The 19584-nt window shown below is 41.1% G+C and overlaps 1 protein-coding gene across 1 annotated transcript in view; it reads left to right on the top strand.

The window, feature by feature from the left end:
- Window positions 1-12245: 12245 nt before the first annotated feature.
- The window catches only part of INO80C (INO80 complex subunit C), a gene marked incomplete at both ends in the record, with an annotated part of 31529 nt that continues 24190 nt past the window's right edge, over window positions 12246-19584 (top strand). Inside the window, one exon of the mRNA XM_082015273.1 lies at window positions 12246-12380. Coding sequence (XP_081871399.1) covers window positions 12246-12380 — 135 coding nt within the window. The remainder of the gene's footprint in view (window positions 12381-19584) is intronic.

Raw genomic sequence — 19584 nt, 5'->3', positions numbered from 1 at the left:
AAACCTAAAAGCATTTTGCTGTAAGTAACAGTAGATGTTAACGTAAAAGCTAATGGAGATTGCGCTTACCACTGAATAAGGCACAAAGGAAAATAAAAGCCCCAAAGAATTCACCATCTAAGGGCTCATTAAATTCAGTGGGACTACTTCCAAGATTAAATGAACACTTCTGAGCTAAGTATTTGTGAGATCAGTTTCATTTTGCAGACATAAGACACAAAATTGCCCCCTGAGACTGGGAGAATAATTCTGCGTAACAGGAGGCGTGTACTCATTCTTACTATACTCAACAGCAAAACTTTAATGATAGCAGGAGAGCCCTCTGGAGTGCTTTTCACATATGCTCATACACACACACTTCTATATATGTATATCAAAGTTTTATCTTTTTCATATATATATGTATGTATGTCTGTGACTTCCAGTTACACAAATACATATTCAAATCTCTCTGTATTCATATATATATTAAAATCCAGTCTATCACTGCTCTATAGCATCGGTTGTAATATGAGAATAGATAAACTAACAAAGCAAGGGGGTGGTTAGAAGACAGAAAGTTGTTCATACAGGTGGGTTATATTCTGGCAAGATATAAGGACTTAAGCCTAAAAATTACGAGAGATTATGATCTGCGGGAAAACCATTACATCTCACCATGCTTTTCAAACTACTTTCTGGTATTAATATTGAGCTCCTACCAGGTTTGGTTTTTCTTTTAACACTAAATTGGGATTTATGCAAACATTCATGAAATAGGATGAACCTATTATATCTTTTTAAGCAGGAGACTGAAAACTTCCTACATGCCTACAAAATCATCATTGCTCCATCAGTTAAAATTACATCCCATATTGCTCTCATTTAATCAAAAGCCAATCTTCTTAACTTGTTAAAACGAATTGGCTTCTTGACATTAGCTAATACCGATATTAAACAAACAAACAAACAACAAAAATTAATAGCTCATCCAAAAATTAAGGCAAGTGTGAAAAGGAAAAAAATATTTTAATATAACTGGAGTAGGCTCCTTTCTCCAAGAAATAAAAAGAAAATACTGGCAATTTTCAACAAGCATTGGCAGAGCACACATTAGGAAAATCACTTAAGATTTCATCATGGTAAAAGTAAGAGAGCATCAATATTTTAGATTTTGTAACATCTGTTTACAGTCAAGATTTTTTTTTCTGAAGTACTATAAATTGGCAATTGTTTATCTACAGTAATGGACTCAATTACTGCTTCCCCAGATTATGCAATAAGCATATTCAGTAACTGAGATAATTAAGCAATAAACATATACTTTGAGCTACAGCAAAGCCTTGGCAGCATTAATTCTGCCAAATCAGAAGACACGCACACATTGCAATGTCATTTCTTTGCACTTCTTTTTTCAGTACTTTATCCTTCACTGTTCACTTCTGTAATGCTAACGTACTATTGCTTTGAAAATAATTAAAATTATGGTCTGACCGCATGCAGTTTGAAGGAATAGGTGCGTGACCTTCAACACTACACAGAAACACATACGTCAGACAACAAGGTTACGCAGCATTAGATAAACCACTACGTGCAAACTTATACATACTATAAATGTCAATATGCCAATCAAAATTTTGAAAGACATATTTTGATTGCACAAAGATGCGTAGATTACAGGCTTACATTACAGATATTTAATTTTTTTAAAAAGTCTTCCTCAAAATCTCAGTTTAAACTCCCATCATTTGTCCTCATCCTTTAAATCTGTCAGGAATATTCTTAATTTCCACTAGTTTTTCATGCTTTTTTGGTAGGCCCAACACTTAATTTGCCGACAGTTGCTTCTGAAGGTCTAAACCTCCTTAACTTTACTAAAGTCCGTGGGAGAAGAAAAATGCTTCACACCGTCAAACTTGCATTATCTAACATCTCTTAGAACTTGCTAATTGGGAGAGACAGAACGTCACTGCAGATTAAGGCACCTCCTTTCACTTTGAGCACCTGAGTTGAATCTAATCTGCACAAAAGTGACTTAAAATCAATCTAATCTGACAGTGGTGAAATTATTAGGTATAATTATATGCATTCTTGGATCCTTAGCTGGAGAACACAGATTCCTTGGAACCTGGAGGAATTTAAATATTTCTAGGTTTGGGGTTTTTTTTAAATCAAAATCATGCAAGAAAACATTTGCTTTTAATCATAAAAGATGAAAGGTGATAAAGACAGTATCTTGTGTTCATATCAGCCCTTAATATTTGCTACAGGAAGCAACACACCCCCATGCCAGAAGTGTGCTGGAGGAAGGAAGGAATTGGGGGAAGGGAAAAACCTTGAAAAGTACTCAGATGCACCATTTTTAATTACACAAAAACGTGCATTACATTTTTAATGATGGGCTCCTCTCCATTAAAGGAGCAGAGATCTTAGCTTGCTCACCCAATGAAATAATGAGCAAAATTCCTCATTTGCAAAGGGCCGTATATATCCACCTAACCGCAAGCAAGTAAACTCAGCCCTTTGCCTAACTCAGAGCAATGGCCATGACCAGCAGAGCATAACCCTGACCTGAAGCTACTTTTTCTTCTCCCTCAAGTTTGCTGAGCCATGTTCAACTACAAATTAGGAAATAAAAAAGACACTACAACAGGCTGAAACACCTAATTTTTGTCAATAATTTCAGCAATAACACAACAATAAACAGTGCTGGAAAAAAAAATCTAGTTTGTTTAAATACTAATCATGCCTATTGAAAAGATTCAAATTGATTTGCAAATTTTTTACTGCATAACATGACATACTCAACAACACATTGTTAACAATGTTCTCCATCAAAATCTTTCTTCAAGTGGCAAAATGCATCCATTTAAAATTCCAGTATTACAAAAATGAAGACACAGATGATGAAATAATTGTATTCTGAGCACTGAAAAGCACAGCAAGTCTATGTGTCAGAACTAGGAACATAATACTGTGATTAAACCAACAAATTTGTATTTAGTGAAAAGAATAGTTTCTCATGTAAAAGAGAATCACATTTTTCACTACTACTGTCATATTTTCTGAAGATGTCTACAAGTATATGGACAGTGGAAATCCAGTTGATACAATCTACCTAGATTTCCAGAAGGCTTAAGGAACCCAAGCACCTACCCCAAAATAATGAAGGCTCTTGCACAGGTAAAGAACTTATCAAAAAATAGGATGTAATCACCTAAAAGAGTTAGGGAAGTAAATAGTCCTCATAGAGATCTGTCCTGGGACTCGTGCTGCTAATTGTACTTACAAGCGAGCTAGAAAAGGGGTGTAGCAAGGTGACAAAAGTTGCTGATGTTACTTCATTATTTCGGGTAGTGAAGGTGAGGGTGCGTAACGAATAACTACGTACAGACCTTGTGTGCCTTAATAATTAAGCAATAAACCAGAACAGGAATTTCAATATAGATAAACATAAAAAGATACACAGGAGAGTAAAGCTGTCCAAATTTCAAATATACAAGTTGATCAGTATTACTCAGGAAGAGAGACCTTGAGGTCATGACAGACAAATTATGGAAACATAAGCCTAGTGCTCAACAGCGGTCAAAAAAAGAAAAACAACTATTGTAAAGGAATTAATAATAGAACAGAGAACATCTCTTTGCAACCTATGGAGTGCCTGCATCTTAAATACTGTGTGTAATCTGTTCCCTCCATCTCAGAGAATATGCAATACAGATGAAAATGTTCCAAACAGAGCAACAAGGAGAATCTAAGCATCATCTTCAATATAAGAAACAGCTAAGTAAGCTATAACTCTTGAGTCTAGAAACATAAATGTTTAAGACTGAATACGCTAAAGGTCTATAAACTCTTTAGTGGCAATGGAGAGGATGGGTCTTCAATGTCTCTCCAAAAGAAAAAAAACCCACGAGCCAAAAAGCATAAAATAAAGTTAGAAGTGAGTCAGGTTCAAAACCAAGAGAAAGACGTGGGTCTTCACACATGATTCAGCTGCAAGAATTTCTGGTTGTGGGATACCATGAACACCAAGGGTGCAGGCTTGTTCAAGGGGCACTGTACAAACTCATAGAACTGGAATTATAAAATAGTTTGGGTTGGAAGGGGCCTTTAAAGGTCATCTAGTCCAACCCCCCTGCAGTGAGCAGGGACATCTTCAACTAGATCAGGTTGCTCAGAGCCCCGTCCAGCCTGACCTTAAAGGTTTCCAGGGATGAGCATCTACCACCTCTCTGGGCAACCTGTGCCAGGGTTTCACCACCCTCAAAGGGAAAAAATTCTTCCTTCTATCTAATCGAAGTCTGCCCTCTTTTAGTTTAAAAACATCACCCCTTGTCCTATTGCAACAAGCCCTGCTAAAAAGTCTGTCCCCATCTTTCTTAAAAGCCCCCTTTAAGTACTGAAAGGCTGCAATAAGGTCTCCCTGGAGCCTTCTCTTCTCCAGGCTGAAGAACCCCAACTGTCTCAACCTGTCTTCCTAGGGAGGAATCTACCAAGAGCTACTAAATACACAGAAACCATCAACAGAACAAGTATCCTCTTGTGTAGTTGCCCTGTTTGTACCGTCTTCCCCGCACATCCGCTTTCAGCTCCCACTGAGGGCAGTGTACTGAGTTAAACAGTCTGACCTCGTACGGCCAGCCTCTCATTCTCACTTCTCTGTGTGAAAGCACATGCCTTTTATGAATAATGATGGAATTGACAGACTCACAGAAAACAGAACTGGAAAAATGCTTGAGAGGTCATCCAATCTACTCGCCTGTCTCTTGGTAGAATCAGTTGTGCGTGATCTTTTGTGGCAGATGTCTAACCTGTTTTTCTAAACCTTCAAAAGCAAGCTATTCTAGTGCAAAGCTGACCTTTTGTGCACAAAGCTCTTTGTAATATAACCTGAATCCTCCTTGCTGCAAAGTTAATACCTTTATTTCTTCATTGTTACAGACACAGAGAGAGATGGTCCCTCCCTGGTACAGCAGCCTTTCATATCCTTGGACTTATCTACCAAAACCTAGAAAGAAAACTCAAGGCCTCTCAAAACGCAGTCAACTAATCATTGAAAGAAAACCAAAAAAAACAAACACCAACCCTGCCAAATTCCAAAATTCCTGTACATATTACCCACCTGAGTGCATCACAGAAAGTAATAAAACAGATTCTTTTTGTAGGGTCATTACTAGTACAAAAAACCCCACGCGTGGAGTGCCATTAGTGTATAAAGAATGGCCAGTTTATTGGTGGTCAATTTACTGCTCAGCAAATTGAGTTCATCTACAACGGGCAGAGAGAACAGTTCTTCCTTTCCTGCAGAAATCTCCTCTAGCCCCCTTCTCCCCGTGCCACACACGTAACCCAAACTCCCCATCACTCTTCACAGCTCACGCTTCCTAGACCTCAGAGCATCCTCTTGCTCTCCTCAAGACAGACAGGAAAGATTTGGAGAGAGTCCAGAAGCGTAATGCCCAAAGCTAGACATAGCGTTCAAATTGAGCCTAACCAATGCTTTGACAAGTGAAAGGATTACACAGCCGGTGCCTTGCAGGCTTCCTGCTTGGGTGACGTGTGTGTTTTGAGGCACTGCAATGCCGCTGATTCACATTCAGCTCATAATTCACCCAGGCTCTGCGACGCCTTCTGCTGCAACTGTTATCCACTCATTTTTACCCCAGCCTGTGATTTATGTTGTTCCAATAATTTTCTTTTTTTCCCCTCTGTCTTGTAGAAGACTTTTCCCCCAAAAAGAGATGATCTTTGGGAGAATTTCACAAAAATTACACTGATGCTAAGCAGTATCAATCTCCTTCTCTTGGTCACCTCACACAGTCCCTACAGATTTCCCAGGGTCAACTGATCAGACTCTTAAAGATCATTGGCTGTAAAAATAAATTATGAATTTGTGCTTGTCTGTGCCGATTTATTTTTATATATATATTAAAAAAGAAACAAACCAACAAACTTGTCTCTAAATTCTAATTCTATCCTCCAGCTACAGTTTCCTCCTGGCTTGGTATCATCTGCAAATGTAGTTAGTTGGGGTTTTTTTTGTCTATCCCATCATCTGGCTTGCACAGTGGCAACTCAGCAGAGACTCTCACAGACCTTGGCTAAGACACTGGGTGCAGTCTGACTAGTTCTGCACCCACCAGTAGTTCATCTATAGTTTATCTAGCACCAGAATTCCTAGTCTGCATTTGGGGGGGAAAAAAAAAAAAGTGAGGCTGACAAATAACCACCAAAGTCAAGATGTTATCAAGCAGACGTCACCTATAGGTTACATTTTGCATTTTCATCTTTTGTTCTTTATTTTTTTTGCATCACGAAAATAATAGTCAGCAGAGCAGATAACATTCACAGATGGCCCACCAACACTTAGAGATACTGTTGGCAATATTAACTTACCCAAATTTATATCTAATTGCGATAAAAACACCACAGCCTTAATCTACAAGCAAATGCAAAATTACTCTAGAGCTAAAGGTGCTATTGCACTAGAAGATTTGCTCTAACAAGCAGAGATGTATGAGCTAATCCCTGTGAGAAATTTATTCAGTGAATTCAACCCCTGTTCTGTTAATGAATTCAGTGGGACATTTTTATGTCTGTGGATTTATCCTTTATTTAGATTTATTAATAAATTAATTATATGACCACACTCAGTCTCCAGATTTCTCACAAACTATTTGCCATCCCACCAAGATCTTATGTTCATAAATCAGATTACTTACTCAGTTAATCCACATTTTTTTCAGTCTACAAACCTACAGCATTTTCAAGGTGGTTACTGCATTAAAGATTATGCAAATGAGTATCATGACATTTTTATCTTTCTCAGCTGAGCATTTCAGAAATCAAGAACTTGTTCACATGAATAACTGCAGAAAACATTCATCAGAATCTGAATGCAAACTAAATAGGGAAATTCTTAACCCATTTTCACTTTCAAAAGAATAAGATTAAATCTAATATGACAAATTAATTCATAAAACTTTTGAGACAGGAGGCAAATATGTTAAATATTGCATAATAAATAATTATCCAGGATATACAGAATACAGAGTTCCATTAACTGCACAATGGCCAGTTTCTTCCTTTCACAGTGTACCCAAACAGAATAATGTTTAAAATCAAATGCTACAGAACAATGCTTAAAATCAAATGCTCCATGTCAATTTTTTTCCAGTGTAGAACTATTTTACCATAGCGAAATCTGTATTTATAAACAAACTTTTGGGTTACATTTCTCTTGCCAGACATAGCATGCGAACAATTTTTGGTCAGAAGCCCACACTTCAGGTAACAACACTGATAAATGGCAAGTGTGCTGCCAACATAACTTTACTGAGGTAGCAGCAAAACATTCACATGAAGTACAACTAAACTGCACACAGAACAGCACTTGGACTCTTCTCTTACTGCTCATTTCTGATGTGTTGATTTCATCACATTTTAAAATAAACTTCAAGAAGGAGAGGCTACTAGGAAAATGGCACAAAAGGCATTTCTAAAGACCCTGCTTCTCTTTTTGTGTTACTAAAAATATAGAAATGGCTTTTTCAAAACTTCTAACAGGAAGATTGCAAGTTAGATATTTGATGTGTGCAGAAAAAGGCCTTTAATATTGCAGAATTAGTCTCCTTAATCCAAAGTTCAAATACCTATTTTAAAGGCATTCAGCATTATATTGAAACAAAGCTAGTGCAGTGCCTGCAGCTGCAAATTGTAGGGAACAAATGCAAATCACAAGAGTTCACATGCAGGCTCCGAAAAGTCATCAAAGCCTCCAAGTACTTTTAAAGAATAATGTACAAAATGCCACCAGACCTCACAAGCTACCCTGCAGGAATCCATTGCTTTTCACCTGATAAAGCGGTGAAGCTAAGAACTTCAATCCTTTCTTTTTACAGACCCTCTATAAAAATGCAAATGACACCCAGTAGACACATACACAACTGAAAGAAAAAAAAGCTGATTTTTTTAATAAAATTTAAGTATTTTTAAAGAGTTAAAAACTTACAAATTATAGCACAAATTGCATCTGTGCAACGCTGCTGAAGATGGGTAAGTTAACAGAAAAGTTGTCCAATACTGTTGCCAGGAAATCATAATGGTACAAATTACTACGTAACCATCACTACGAAATATTTCTCAACTGCCAGAACTTTCTACATTAGAGTTCAACCTACATCTAGCAAAAAGTTATCCCTACTTTGTAGATATGAAAACAAATGCAGAAAGAGTTTATGTAACAATTTTAAAACCTTCATTTTATTTCTGTGGTATGCAGAAGGATTATGTATATTCTCTTGTGCCATTTTAGATACCTAATAATTTTACAAGTTGCAATATGGCCAGTGAGTGAAGCCACAGACAATTTAATTTTTAACCTGCCCATTTTTCCAGTAGTAGAGAAGTAAGAATAGTTGGAATGTTGAAAGCTAAACAGCCAGGTGGGATGTAAATTAGGTACTGAGAGAGATTTAATTTCAAAGCTTGGAGCAGAATAAATTCACAGTTGCAGAGACTGGCCTTTTCCTTTTGATGGAGCAGAAGAGTACCAACGCATTGGGTCCACAAGCATCCAAGGCCTTTGGTCCCACACAGCCTGAACATGGCAGTCAGAGGGCATCCCACCGCAATCAGCTGCTTTGCTGGGCTGGTTCACCTGTACCGGTAGAAGGGAGCCGGCAACACTCTCTGCTTGCTCGGAAGCTGCTCTTGGGGCTGGGGCAGGGAGCAGCTCTGACAAAGCATATGCTGCCCCAACTGTTTTTTCTGCTTATGGATCTTCTCCATCTGCTGCCCCTGCAACTCTGGATACACGTTACTGACACCCATAACGGTAGGGCATCCTCCACCAGTTCAGGTGGGTCCTTGCTGTCCCAGTGGCTGCTGTCACACCTCGCAGCCCACAGCAGACCCCCCTGCATGGCAGGGCCGTCCCAGGGCCCTCACAGCTCACGGATGCAGCCTGCGCAGGGGCAGAGTGTGGCTGCCAGAGGCCTCGCTCTCTCTGCTCTGCTTTATCCTAGCTCATGCTAAAGATCCTTCTCCTGGTTTTCCAAACACATTCTTCTCTCATCACTTTCTCCCTCCATTAAGGAAAAAAAAAAAAAAAAAAAAAATCTTAAATTATCGTAACCGTGAGGCACCCACTACGCTTCATATGCCTCAACTGGAGTAATCCCCTTTGCGTGATGAGAAAACTACTGTTAGTGGTCAATTTTCATCGAGTCAAAGGGTAACACCCCCCCCCAAAAAAAAACCCCAAACAACAAAACCAAAACCCCACCTCACAAACCTCCAATAGGAGCCTGACATCTTCTTCCCTAATTCAGGAGACTCCAGAGTCCTTATGCATTTTTTCCTCACCTATCATACAGAAAAGTACAAGGAGTCTTCCCAGTTCACTGAGACTATTACTAACAGGCAGGTGAGTGACTGCTCACATCAAAGAGCATGCAGGGTTATTGCTGAGCTGTATTTAATTTTCTTATTAGCGAGGCAGCATATAAAAAAAACAGACCTTGCAGTACTAGTGAGGGAAACAGTGTTCACCTCGAGCCAGGATCAAAATGAACAGCGGGAAGAGACACGTCACACCAAGCCAGACTAGCAATTGCAATTTGCACTTCTTCAGGCGAGCCCTCGTCCGTATGACAAAGCAACTGCCCATTTAAGTGTGTAACAGGAACCTAGCAAGATATATATTGCACTTATTCACCAGAACAACGCCTCTTAATTTTCAGCAGGGCTGGGTGTGGACAGCCACTCAATGAGGGGGGAGAAGGCAGCCTTGCAATGCCGCAGCCCCTCCCACATCCTAATTCTATTACTCATCCCCTGTGGACACTCTCAACATTTACGTTGTCATTATTGCTATTTTCCAATGAGTTGTAGGTCTTCTGCAATTGTAAAGCATTTGGTACCATGTAAAACTGCATTCTACTTAATATTGCTGCAATACACACGGACCTTCTGATTTTGTTTTTAGTAAACCAATGATAAAAATGGGTACAGATAAGAAAATGCCTGGCTAAGTGCCACTTAAAAACTTCCACTGATGCAGCACGTTAATTCTCTGCATGATTCACATGCAGCATCTACTCTGCAGTAGCATTAAAGATGCTCCCCTCATTAAAAACATTCCTATTATAAGGTATGCTTTCTTTTTATTTGGGCATGCCTGGGAACTGAGCACACAGCATGTGCATGGGAAAGAGATGGGACCCAGGCCTGGGAACAAAAAAAGGCTGACTAAGACAAGATCAACGCTTTGAGCATACAGTAAAGCAGATTTGGTTTTGTCAGGGGATGCGACTCCCCTACAATTGCCAGTGCCCCTGCTAATTTCAAACTCAGGCCACCCTCCTGAGCATGCAACATGAGGCTACTTTTGAACTAAGAAGAAACACACACTGCACAGCACACAGCAGCCTAAAACAATCACTAAGGGCAAATGCAATCATGTTTTCCAGTCTGCTCTGCAGTGCTGCTGGCAGCCTGCATGCTTAGACAGAAAGACAGCAACTACAGTTGGGAAGAAGATGGGGCTTGGATGTTTGTACGAGGCCTTGCTTACGCCCCTGGAAAGCAAATCTTGTCCTGATTTTCTACTTGCATACACAGGTGCCTGGAACACAGCCTGGAAGTGCAGGCTTTTGTCCTCAACTCTCTTTCAGGCCACCTTCAAAGCTTTTGTTTTACACAGCACAGCCTGGCACCCCTACTGTGACCAACTCAGTCCTCATTACAGCACCGTCTATAAACGTGACCTAATTTTTATGCCTGAATATCAACTTCTTGGACCCCTGCCTCTAAGCAAGGCATGCACTGGGGCAGGGTCTCATACAGCTGCAGCTAGAAACCTAGTGGTTGGGCATTGTCTAGAGCTAGCTCAAACAAATATGGTAATAAGTTGACCAGTGTGTTGAATGCAGGTGCATGCAAGCATAAAGAAGCTAAAATCAGTTTTATCAGCCATCAGGCAACTTGAGAACTGTCTCCAACCCCGTATTACCACCAACCAGTTCTCTGGGGTAGGGTATGAAACAACACAGACAGCAAAAGGACTGCGAAAACGCTTTGGAGCAGAGTCCAAACCACCACAAATCTATTCTGCTATGTTGCTTGGGTGCAAAATTACTCCACATTCCAACGAAAGAAAAAATTGCTGGGCCAGGTCACTAGCCCTGACAAGACAGGGTGGAAGCAACCAAATTTTTAACAGTATGAATTACCCAGAAAGACATTCACTGTCAGTTATCTGCAGTCATATTCTGAAAACTTTAATGACAACTGTAAATCCCTGCAACTTGTATGTAGAAAGATTATACAGTTTAAGTATGGACAGTAACATAGAACACTTAACAGCAGGCTTCTTGGAGCTCATGATCTTAGAGCTGAAGGGAGCAATTAAAATCATCTGCATGTTTTATCAAGGCAACTGGAAAAAGCTGACGCATTTGAGACTCGCAGACTCTTCTGTGGTCTGAAAGCATTCTGCATAAACTTTAGCCCACTTTGGGCAGGCTTAAGACAGCAATTCCCCGCCTACACAGCACCATAGGCTAGGTCCCCCACCTCTCAAACTACAGCTTGTATTCCGTCGAGCCTTACACAGCTTTTTGTTTTACACTTCTCAAATGACTGCACACTGCAGGACTCAAAAGCCTCTATGATATACGTGACCCAGCAACAGCACCCTTTCCAGCCTTGCACACTTAACCACTTCCTACGGTTAGCAAACCCAAAGCTCGCCACATTTTGTCACCTCCCACACACCGGGGCGCTAGGCCGGGCCCGAGGCCGCGCAGCCAGGCGAGGCACACGCCAGTGGGCTCCACCTGGGTCGGCTCTGCCGCCACAGCCAGGCCTCTGGGAAGGGGCCCAGGCTACCGCAAGCCGGAGGGGGGTGGGAGGAAGCCAGGCGGAGGCAGGCTGCTTCGTCCGAGCGCCGCCCCAGCTGCTGAAGCACCGACCTCACAAGCCCGCGGTGGAAACCTTTACCCGAGGAGCCCAAACCGCCCACCCCGCCACCCCTCGCCAACAGCCTCCCTGACAGCGCCCGGCAGCGGGGAAGGGTCGCCTCGCGCCACTGCTACTGCGCATGCCCGCCCGCAGGGCCGCCGGCGAGCGCCGGCGCCGCCACTGCGCGTGCGCTGGGGCTGCCTCGCGCCCGGTGGGGGCGGGAAAGTGGAGGAATCGCTTTCGGCCGGTTCCGCCCCGTCGTCGTGCTCAGCCCGGGCGCGGAGGGGGGTGGGGCGGAAATGGCGAGTCTGATCCCCACAGCAGCCTCTTCTCCCGCCGGAGCCCCATCCCGTAGCAAGAAGCGCCCGGCGAGCCCGGGCACTGGCAGCGGCCCCGCCAAGAAAAAGAAGGCGACAGTGCTGGGCGGTTCGCAGGTAATGGGCGCGGGGCGGCCAACGCGCATGCGCGGCGACGACCTTCACCCCCCCCTCCCCGCTTTTTGCGCATGCTCGCGGGAAGCGCGCGAGGAGCGCGCGTGCGTCTGAGGGCGGGCAGTTGGGTCGTGCCGTGCCGTGCCGTGCCGTGCCGTGCCCGCGAGCGGGGCGGTGTGTCAGCTGCGGGGCCTGCCGCCTGCCCCATTGCCCTCGGCGGCCGCGGGGCCCGCTACTGCCTCCCGCCCGCCCTCTCTCCCTCGGCCCCTCTTCGCCAGTCCCGCGCGTGGCCGGGCTGGAAGCAGGCGAGCCCCGGGGAAGGGCTGGCCGCCGGCTGCCTGCCGCTGAGCCAGGGGCTGCCGTGGCCCGCGGGCTGGCGGTTTCTTTCCGGGCGTTTGAACGCCGAGTTTCAGGCCTCTTTCATCCCCGTGTAGCGTGGAGGTTTTGCCCCCTCCGTGTATACAACTAGACCGGCAGTATAGTTGTGCTTTAGTTGGGTGTGTAAGTAGGAACCAAAGCTTAACTGAGATTCAGTTGAGGCTGTGTTTAAAATTACCTCACTGCTGGCGATATATGTGTTGGCACTTCCTGATCAAGCCATCTTGCACTTGGAACTTTTCTTCCATGCCTGCCTTCAGTAGCTTTGTAATTGACATGCCGTACCCGAGTCCTGTACGTACACCTACGTGCACAAACCTCTGATTGTGCATGATGATGATTTTAATTTGAGGTAGCTGATCTGTTATGGAGGAGGGACTAGCGCTCAAATGAGCACAATTTAACAGCTGCTCGTTCTGTTGTGTGCAGCTCAAATATAATTTTGCATTATGGGTGCCTCTCAGTTGAGCTAAGCGAACCTAAGAGTTAAATGTGAAATGAAGACATAATGTCGGAGCCTGAGTTTTGGGGAACAGAGTCAGGGGAGGGAGAAAAGCTCTTACTGTGAGTTTCTCCTAACCTGCTAATCCCCCAGTCACAGCCTCTATTTTGGCATTGTGTGACACCACTGTGCAGCTCCACAGACCTAACCTCTGCTGATGACATCTGCCTCTTCATCATGAGGTAGCATCTCGTGCTCCAAAACTAAGCCCCGGAAGAGGCTCAGAGTTACTGTGTGCATGGTATCTGTACACACTTCAGATGCAGTATGTCTTGGATTACTTCTTTTAGAAGGATTTCAGTAGCTAAAGTGGTCAAAAAAAGGGTTTGAAAAAATGGTTGTCTTTCCTGCCCCCAAATGATTCTTCTCAATATTTCATGAACTATCAGAGTAGCATAGCTGCAAAGTATGTCCTACTGCCAGTTAGATTGCTTATTTCCATATGAGCCATCAGATGAGAACACTTTTGCATTTTTCAGCAGATCTCTCCAGACAATTGCAAGCCACTGTGTACACACAAGAGCACAGACACAAACCCCTCCTTGTTCTGAATGACGCTCTTCTGATGCTTGTTTTCACCCTCTGTCATTTACGTAGTTTCTTTTCCTTTTCTGGTGGGCTTATTCCTAGAAGAGGGAGTACGAGCCATAGTGTTTAATGTAGCTAACAAACCACGCTGTAACTGGGAAAAATTACTGCCTGGCATGACTGCGTTCGTTTGACAACTTTTTCAAGGTCTGCTAGAGGTAACAGCCTGGATTTTCCAGCTCTGTGCATGTGTACACATGTGTGTGCAGATATAAAACATTATATACTTCTATATAATTTAAATGCATGTAAAATCTTTTGTATTTAAAGAACTTACTGAAACCCTTCAGCCTCTAAAACTGTTTTCTGAAGTTCACACCAAACTTAAGCCTGTGGACAGCTTCCAGTATTATGAGATGATCCATGATTTCTTACTCAAACCGGGTTTTGATAGTGTGTGATAAACAGTTTTTGCAATTCTTCTCACAAGTGATTTCAGTGGAAAAAGGAGTAATTTCTCAACACTATGTCCAAGTCAGCATATGCATTCACTGAGTTCAGCGGCGCAGATCAATCCCATAAGGGAAAGAAAAAAATGAGTCTCAGAAAATATGTAACCTCAGGAATGGGACAAGAAACAGCTCGTTGATCTTCTAGCAATCACATTCAATGTTGCTGACTAGCTCTGGAGTGAGCCAGTTCAAACAGAAATGAAATGGGTGCTTTGCACTTTTTGAGTTAGAAACATTGATCATTGGGCACTTTCTTGTGCAGTACCTTATTTAATCTTAATCTCCAGAAGTCCTTGTAAAGTCCTTAGTTAATTGCTGAGTAATGTACTTTTTCTGGATAAGGAAACCTGTGACACCATGAAACACTCAGTAATTCTAGTGTGCTGAGCTATTTAGAATATAGCCAGTCAACAAGCACATAACACTCTATTTTATAGCCAATCTTCAAGCGGCTCAGCTAATCAGGGACTAGGTCATCCATGAATTTTAAATACTTTTCCTGAATATATTCTATACTGAGAATCCAATCGTTGTGGCATTTTTTTTTTACTTCAATTTTTTAAGTCCAAACAAGTAACATTCATCTGGCAGTCCGATAGATACACACCTTCGATATACACCACTTTAAGCACAGGTCTGGAGGTAGCACTTGTTACTCCTGTGGCTGTTCACTTTCCGAATTAACCCCTTTGATATTTTTTAACAGCCTTTTACAGCCTATTTTCAGCCTTTCTGAAGCCAAATACACTGTGCCACAGCTCAGCATGAGACGGTTTCTAATTTAAGTAAACTGACATTGTGAAACAGATAGAGAAATAGTGAATTATTTCCTTGGTTAACTAGCAAACTATAGGTAAAGGCATCCCTACTGAGAAGTTTATAGCTACTTGCAGGGGTCAACTTAGGATCTGGGGACTCCCTGTTATATTAACTGGTAACTTCTGCTGAGAACCTTGTGCCTGGCCTGCATGAACATACACTTCACATTGTGCCAGCTGTGAACTTACTTACCCACATCTGTGATTCCATCACTGCGAAACTACACAAAAAGAGGTTTTTGTAAGTTCCACAAATCACCTGGTTTGTTTTTCTTTCATGTGCTTTATGTCACAAGTAGCTATGACAGTGCTTGCCCTGAAAGGCACGATGGTCTAGTAAGACTCTAGGTTTCAAAAATGTGTTATTTTTTTTATATAACAAATTTGCTGAAGTATAGCAACTGGTTTGGGTAACTATGTGTATCCTACAAGAAGGCACAGTTATCACACAGCATACAGATTTTTATAAACCCAATTTCGATTATGTTTCTCCAGCAAATGAACTGCTACTTTCTCTAAGATATGCTTTAGGAACATTACCAAAAACATTCTTCATTGCTTGTGTGAGTTACCAACCCAAAGGTATTGAGTCATGTTTGTCTTGGAAGCACATTGCACATAGGGCTTGTCAGTCACATCTACAGAAGGAGACATGCTTTTTGGATGTAATGCCTGTATTTACCAAATGTAAAATTAAAAGTGAGTTTACAGGAAAGCATGATTGCAAATTGATTACATCACTTTCATTAGCCTTACACAATTATTGCTCCCATGCAGCTGTGCCACTGAAAAATACCTGAGTCTTTGCTGCAGCAGCAGATTTTTAATGCTGAGGATTGTTACGTATATTACCTGGTAACAGTCATGTGTCAGAAACAATGCTGCTCAGTGGTTTACATAGCACCATTCAGTTAAATGTCCTTGCCCAACGATTCCCCATGGCTGCTGTGCTGGTTCAGCTCCATTGCTGTCTCTTGTGCAGACTTGTCTCCAGGTCTCCTGTCTTTTTAATTACTATCACTTAACCTGGGATAGAATCCTTGACACTGATCTTAAAATGCCACCAGTTCCCCTTTCTTAATGTTCACACCATAGATTTATAGATTATACAGCAACGGAAATCTTTTAAAAGAGTGTACTCTACATCAGGACATAATTGATGAAAGAAAATGCTTGCCCATGACAGCTAGCAAGCTTAAAAGACAGAATTTGCAGTGAGATAAGAGAATGATCTGGGTCAAAAAAAAAAAGTGTCTGATTTTGTCAGAGGACAACTAAAGAGAGGAAATATGCTAAACATTATGGTAAATGCATATTTGCTTACATTATTCGTGAAACAACTTCAGACGTGCATGATGAAGTATAGTAAACAACTTTGAGAATTGCATCATGGTTCACCTTACATTTTGAATTGACGTAAACTGCCTTGTAAACTACAGAAATAGAGAGAATTGTTTTCGCTTCCTTCCTCTCCCTTGTGGTCACAGCAGCAGCAGGTCTTGGTACCATTTAGAAAATAAAGACTGAACTTCCACTTCTGCAATGGTATTTAACTGTTAAATTATTAAATATATTGATTTTATCTCTAATTGTGAATATTGCAGCAGTGCTACTGGCAACCTTCACGTTATGTAACTAGCTTTCATATGTATGCTTCACACTTTCTGTATTTCTTGTTCTATGCTTAAAAACAGAAGCTATGCAATAATATTGGAAAATACAAAAGCCAAAATGATTTAAAGTTATTGTCCTCTTAAATAAGCTCCTGTCATGCACAACATGAAAATACAAGGGGTGACTCTAAGATACAGTTAGAACTCCATTTTTATTTTAAAAGTAACTGAACAATGACGTTTTATATCGCAAACTGAAGATCATCAGATTAGCGTTCTGACAGACAGCTGTATGTTCAACAAGAATACTTAAATATATACATATTAACGTGGTTACTGTTATGTGTTCAGAATCTGTCCGCTAAAGACAGAGTACTTAACTAGTACATAAATAGCATGGAATTGGACTGTAAAACATCAGCAGATTTAATCAATTCTCCTATTGTGGTATTTTACCAAGCCTATCACTGTAGGTAGGAGCCATCAAATAAATTTTAAAATAACTTTGTTTTAAAGAGTCCATTTGATCTGGCTGTAATTTCCTGAAAAATGAGGTTAGGGAGAATGAGTTTAACTACAGAATCGGTGCGTACCACTACAACTCCTGAGCCCACCATGCTGCTCTCGCCATGTTCTGGGACAAGTACCCCCTCCAGTACAGCACAGTATAATAAACTTTCTGGGCTGAAATAAAAAATCACCTACTTACTTACAAATTCAGATCTTGTTTACAGACTTACTCCAATTGGTGTAACACTAAACTTACTCTAATTATTATAACACTATTCCATATAAGACTTTCTGTAACAAAAAAGCACGATTTTCTGTTGTAGTTGGAAATACAGTAAGTTGCGTTTCTACCAATCCTCCTGCCCTGGAAGAGACAGCAGGACCCTGATACAGCATGATAGTGGGGAGATGTTAGTACATATGTATTTGCCAGTTTATTAAAAAGCTATCATGGCATTATTCTGTAGACTGCACTTTTTGTTTTTAACCATCTTTTAGCCCTTAAGGTTATGACAGTAACTGAAAATACATGAATTTAACCAATGAAGCAGTGCCAATCTGAAGCTACTGCTTGCCTGGAACAATATCTTTAAAAGATGTAATGTGCTCCCAGGGGATGTTAACTCAAACCTAATTAAACTGATTTAAATGACACTTTCATTGGATAAAGTATAAATATCAGGATACGGTGCAGTCGATTGCTACTTAAGAACTGCTGAGGTGGGCTCAGCTTGAAGCTGAGCCACTTGCACACTTACAACCCTAACCTGAGAGTCTTGGCTCTTACAAAACTAACTCAGACGGTTTAAACCAAATGGCCATGTCTTAACAAGAGTTTTAGCAGGTAGTGTTCAAATTGGGATAGCTATCCCACAGACGGGTTATGTACTGTGGCATCACACTGCATGTCACCAGACCACAGAGCACTGAAAATCCCCCAAACTTTCAGTTCTCTGTATGAAGCACTCACGGGTTTACCGCCTACATTTCCTAATCCTTTCAAACACATGACCACAAAGCAGTGCAACAAAGCAGTGAACAGCTGAAATATTAAGCACTCTTCCCAAAAACCAGCTTATTTTCAGGCAGTCCACTAACGAGAGCCAGGATTATCATGAGGTGCCAGATTTTGTCACTTGCACATTTGAAGTCAAATCTGTTAAAGAACCAGAATCCTTCCAGTCTCTGATAGGAGAAAATGATAATTAAAAGACAATTAGCAGATTTTGTACAGAAATCTGTCAAAAGTTATGTGTGTTTTAAGTTTAGCTTTGTTAAAAAAAGGGAATTTCTTTTATGGAACAATCTAGATTAAAAGGGAAACTGTCAAAACTGAGAGCTAAGAATTGACTTTGCTTGAGATTTATCACATACTGAAGGCTTTAGATGATCTGTAATCATAAAAGCATGTGAATTTCCAAACCAGTCTATGCCAGTCTTGGAGACTTACTAACCCCCAACCAAATGTGATTAGATTTTAGAGTTAGAGTAAACACAGATGTGCTATGTTGTAGAAAGGCAAAAGCATATGTGTATTGACTTTTACTATGGGTGTCAGTATGCTGGTGTCATGTTTTTTTTACCCTTCTCTGTTTATCCTAGTAGAGAATTTTAATTTTTCCTTTTGCTAACAGAAAATGGAGAACCTTACTATGATCACACTTAATTTCAGGATTCATAATAAACATGCAAGAAACTTAGGAGAGATAATAAAGTTGGTTCACTGCTTCTATCATAAAGAGATAAAATAGGATGGGTTATTTTATGAAAGAGAAAGAGCAATCTCAAAACAGTGCATGCATGTACTTTAGCATGACATTTTGTCTGAGAGGTAGTGCTCCTAAAAAGCGATCTCAGAATCCATTTAATGCATTAAAAGGTTCCGATTAACAAAAGAAAACTTGGAATAGCTTAACCGTAGATACTGCAGATTTGAAGAGGTGTCAGACTGTTTTTCACATTTTTGTAAAGTGTAATGCTTGTGTTAGGTAATAGAATCATAGAATCACTTAGACTGGAAAAGACCTTTTAAGATAATAACTTCAGTTCTTGCTTTAGCAAGGCATTAATAGTTATATAAATGTATTCATTTTGGATTAGAAAGAATAATTGAAATATTAATTTGGTAGCCTGGGAGGGTTTTGAACACATTTTTTAAGCATTCCAAGAAACAGAATGGAGGCATTGGCTATTTCTTTAGACCTATGGAAAGCCATAGAAGTTGTGACGCTCCGTGTTGTGAAATAAACCTGGCCCTCACTGCGGGACTTGTATCCATGAACAGCATGTCTTGTCTCCCTGCAAAACACACCTGCAACTTCAAGAGGCACAACTGGGCAATCTGTT

Source organism: Phaethon aethereus (genome assembly GCF_964289735.1).
Source record: "Phaethon aethereus genome assembly, chromosome: 2".
Classification (NCBI taxonomy): domain Eukaryota; kingdom Metazoa; phylum Chordata; class Aves; order Phaethontiformes; family Phaethontidae; genus Phaethon; species Phaethon aethereus.
This window is presented reverse-complemented; position numbering and strand designations above follow the sequence as displayed.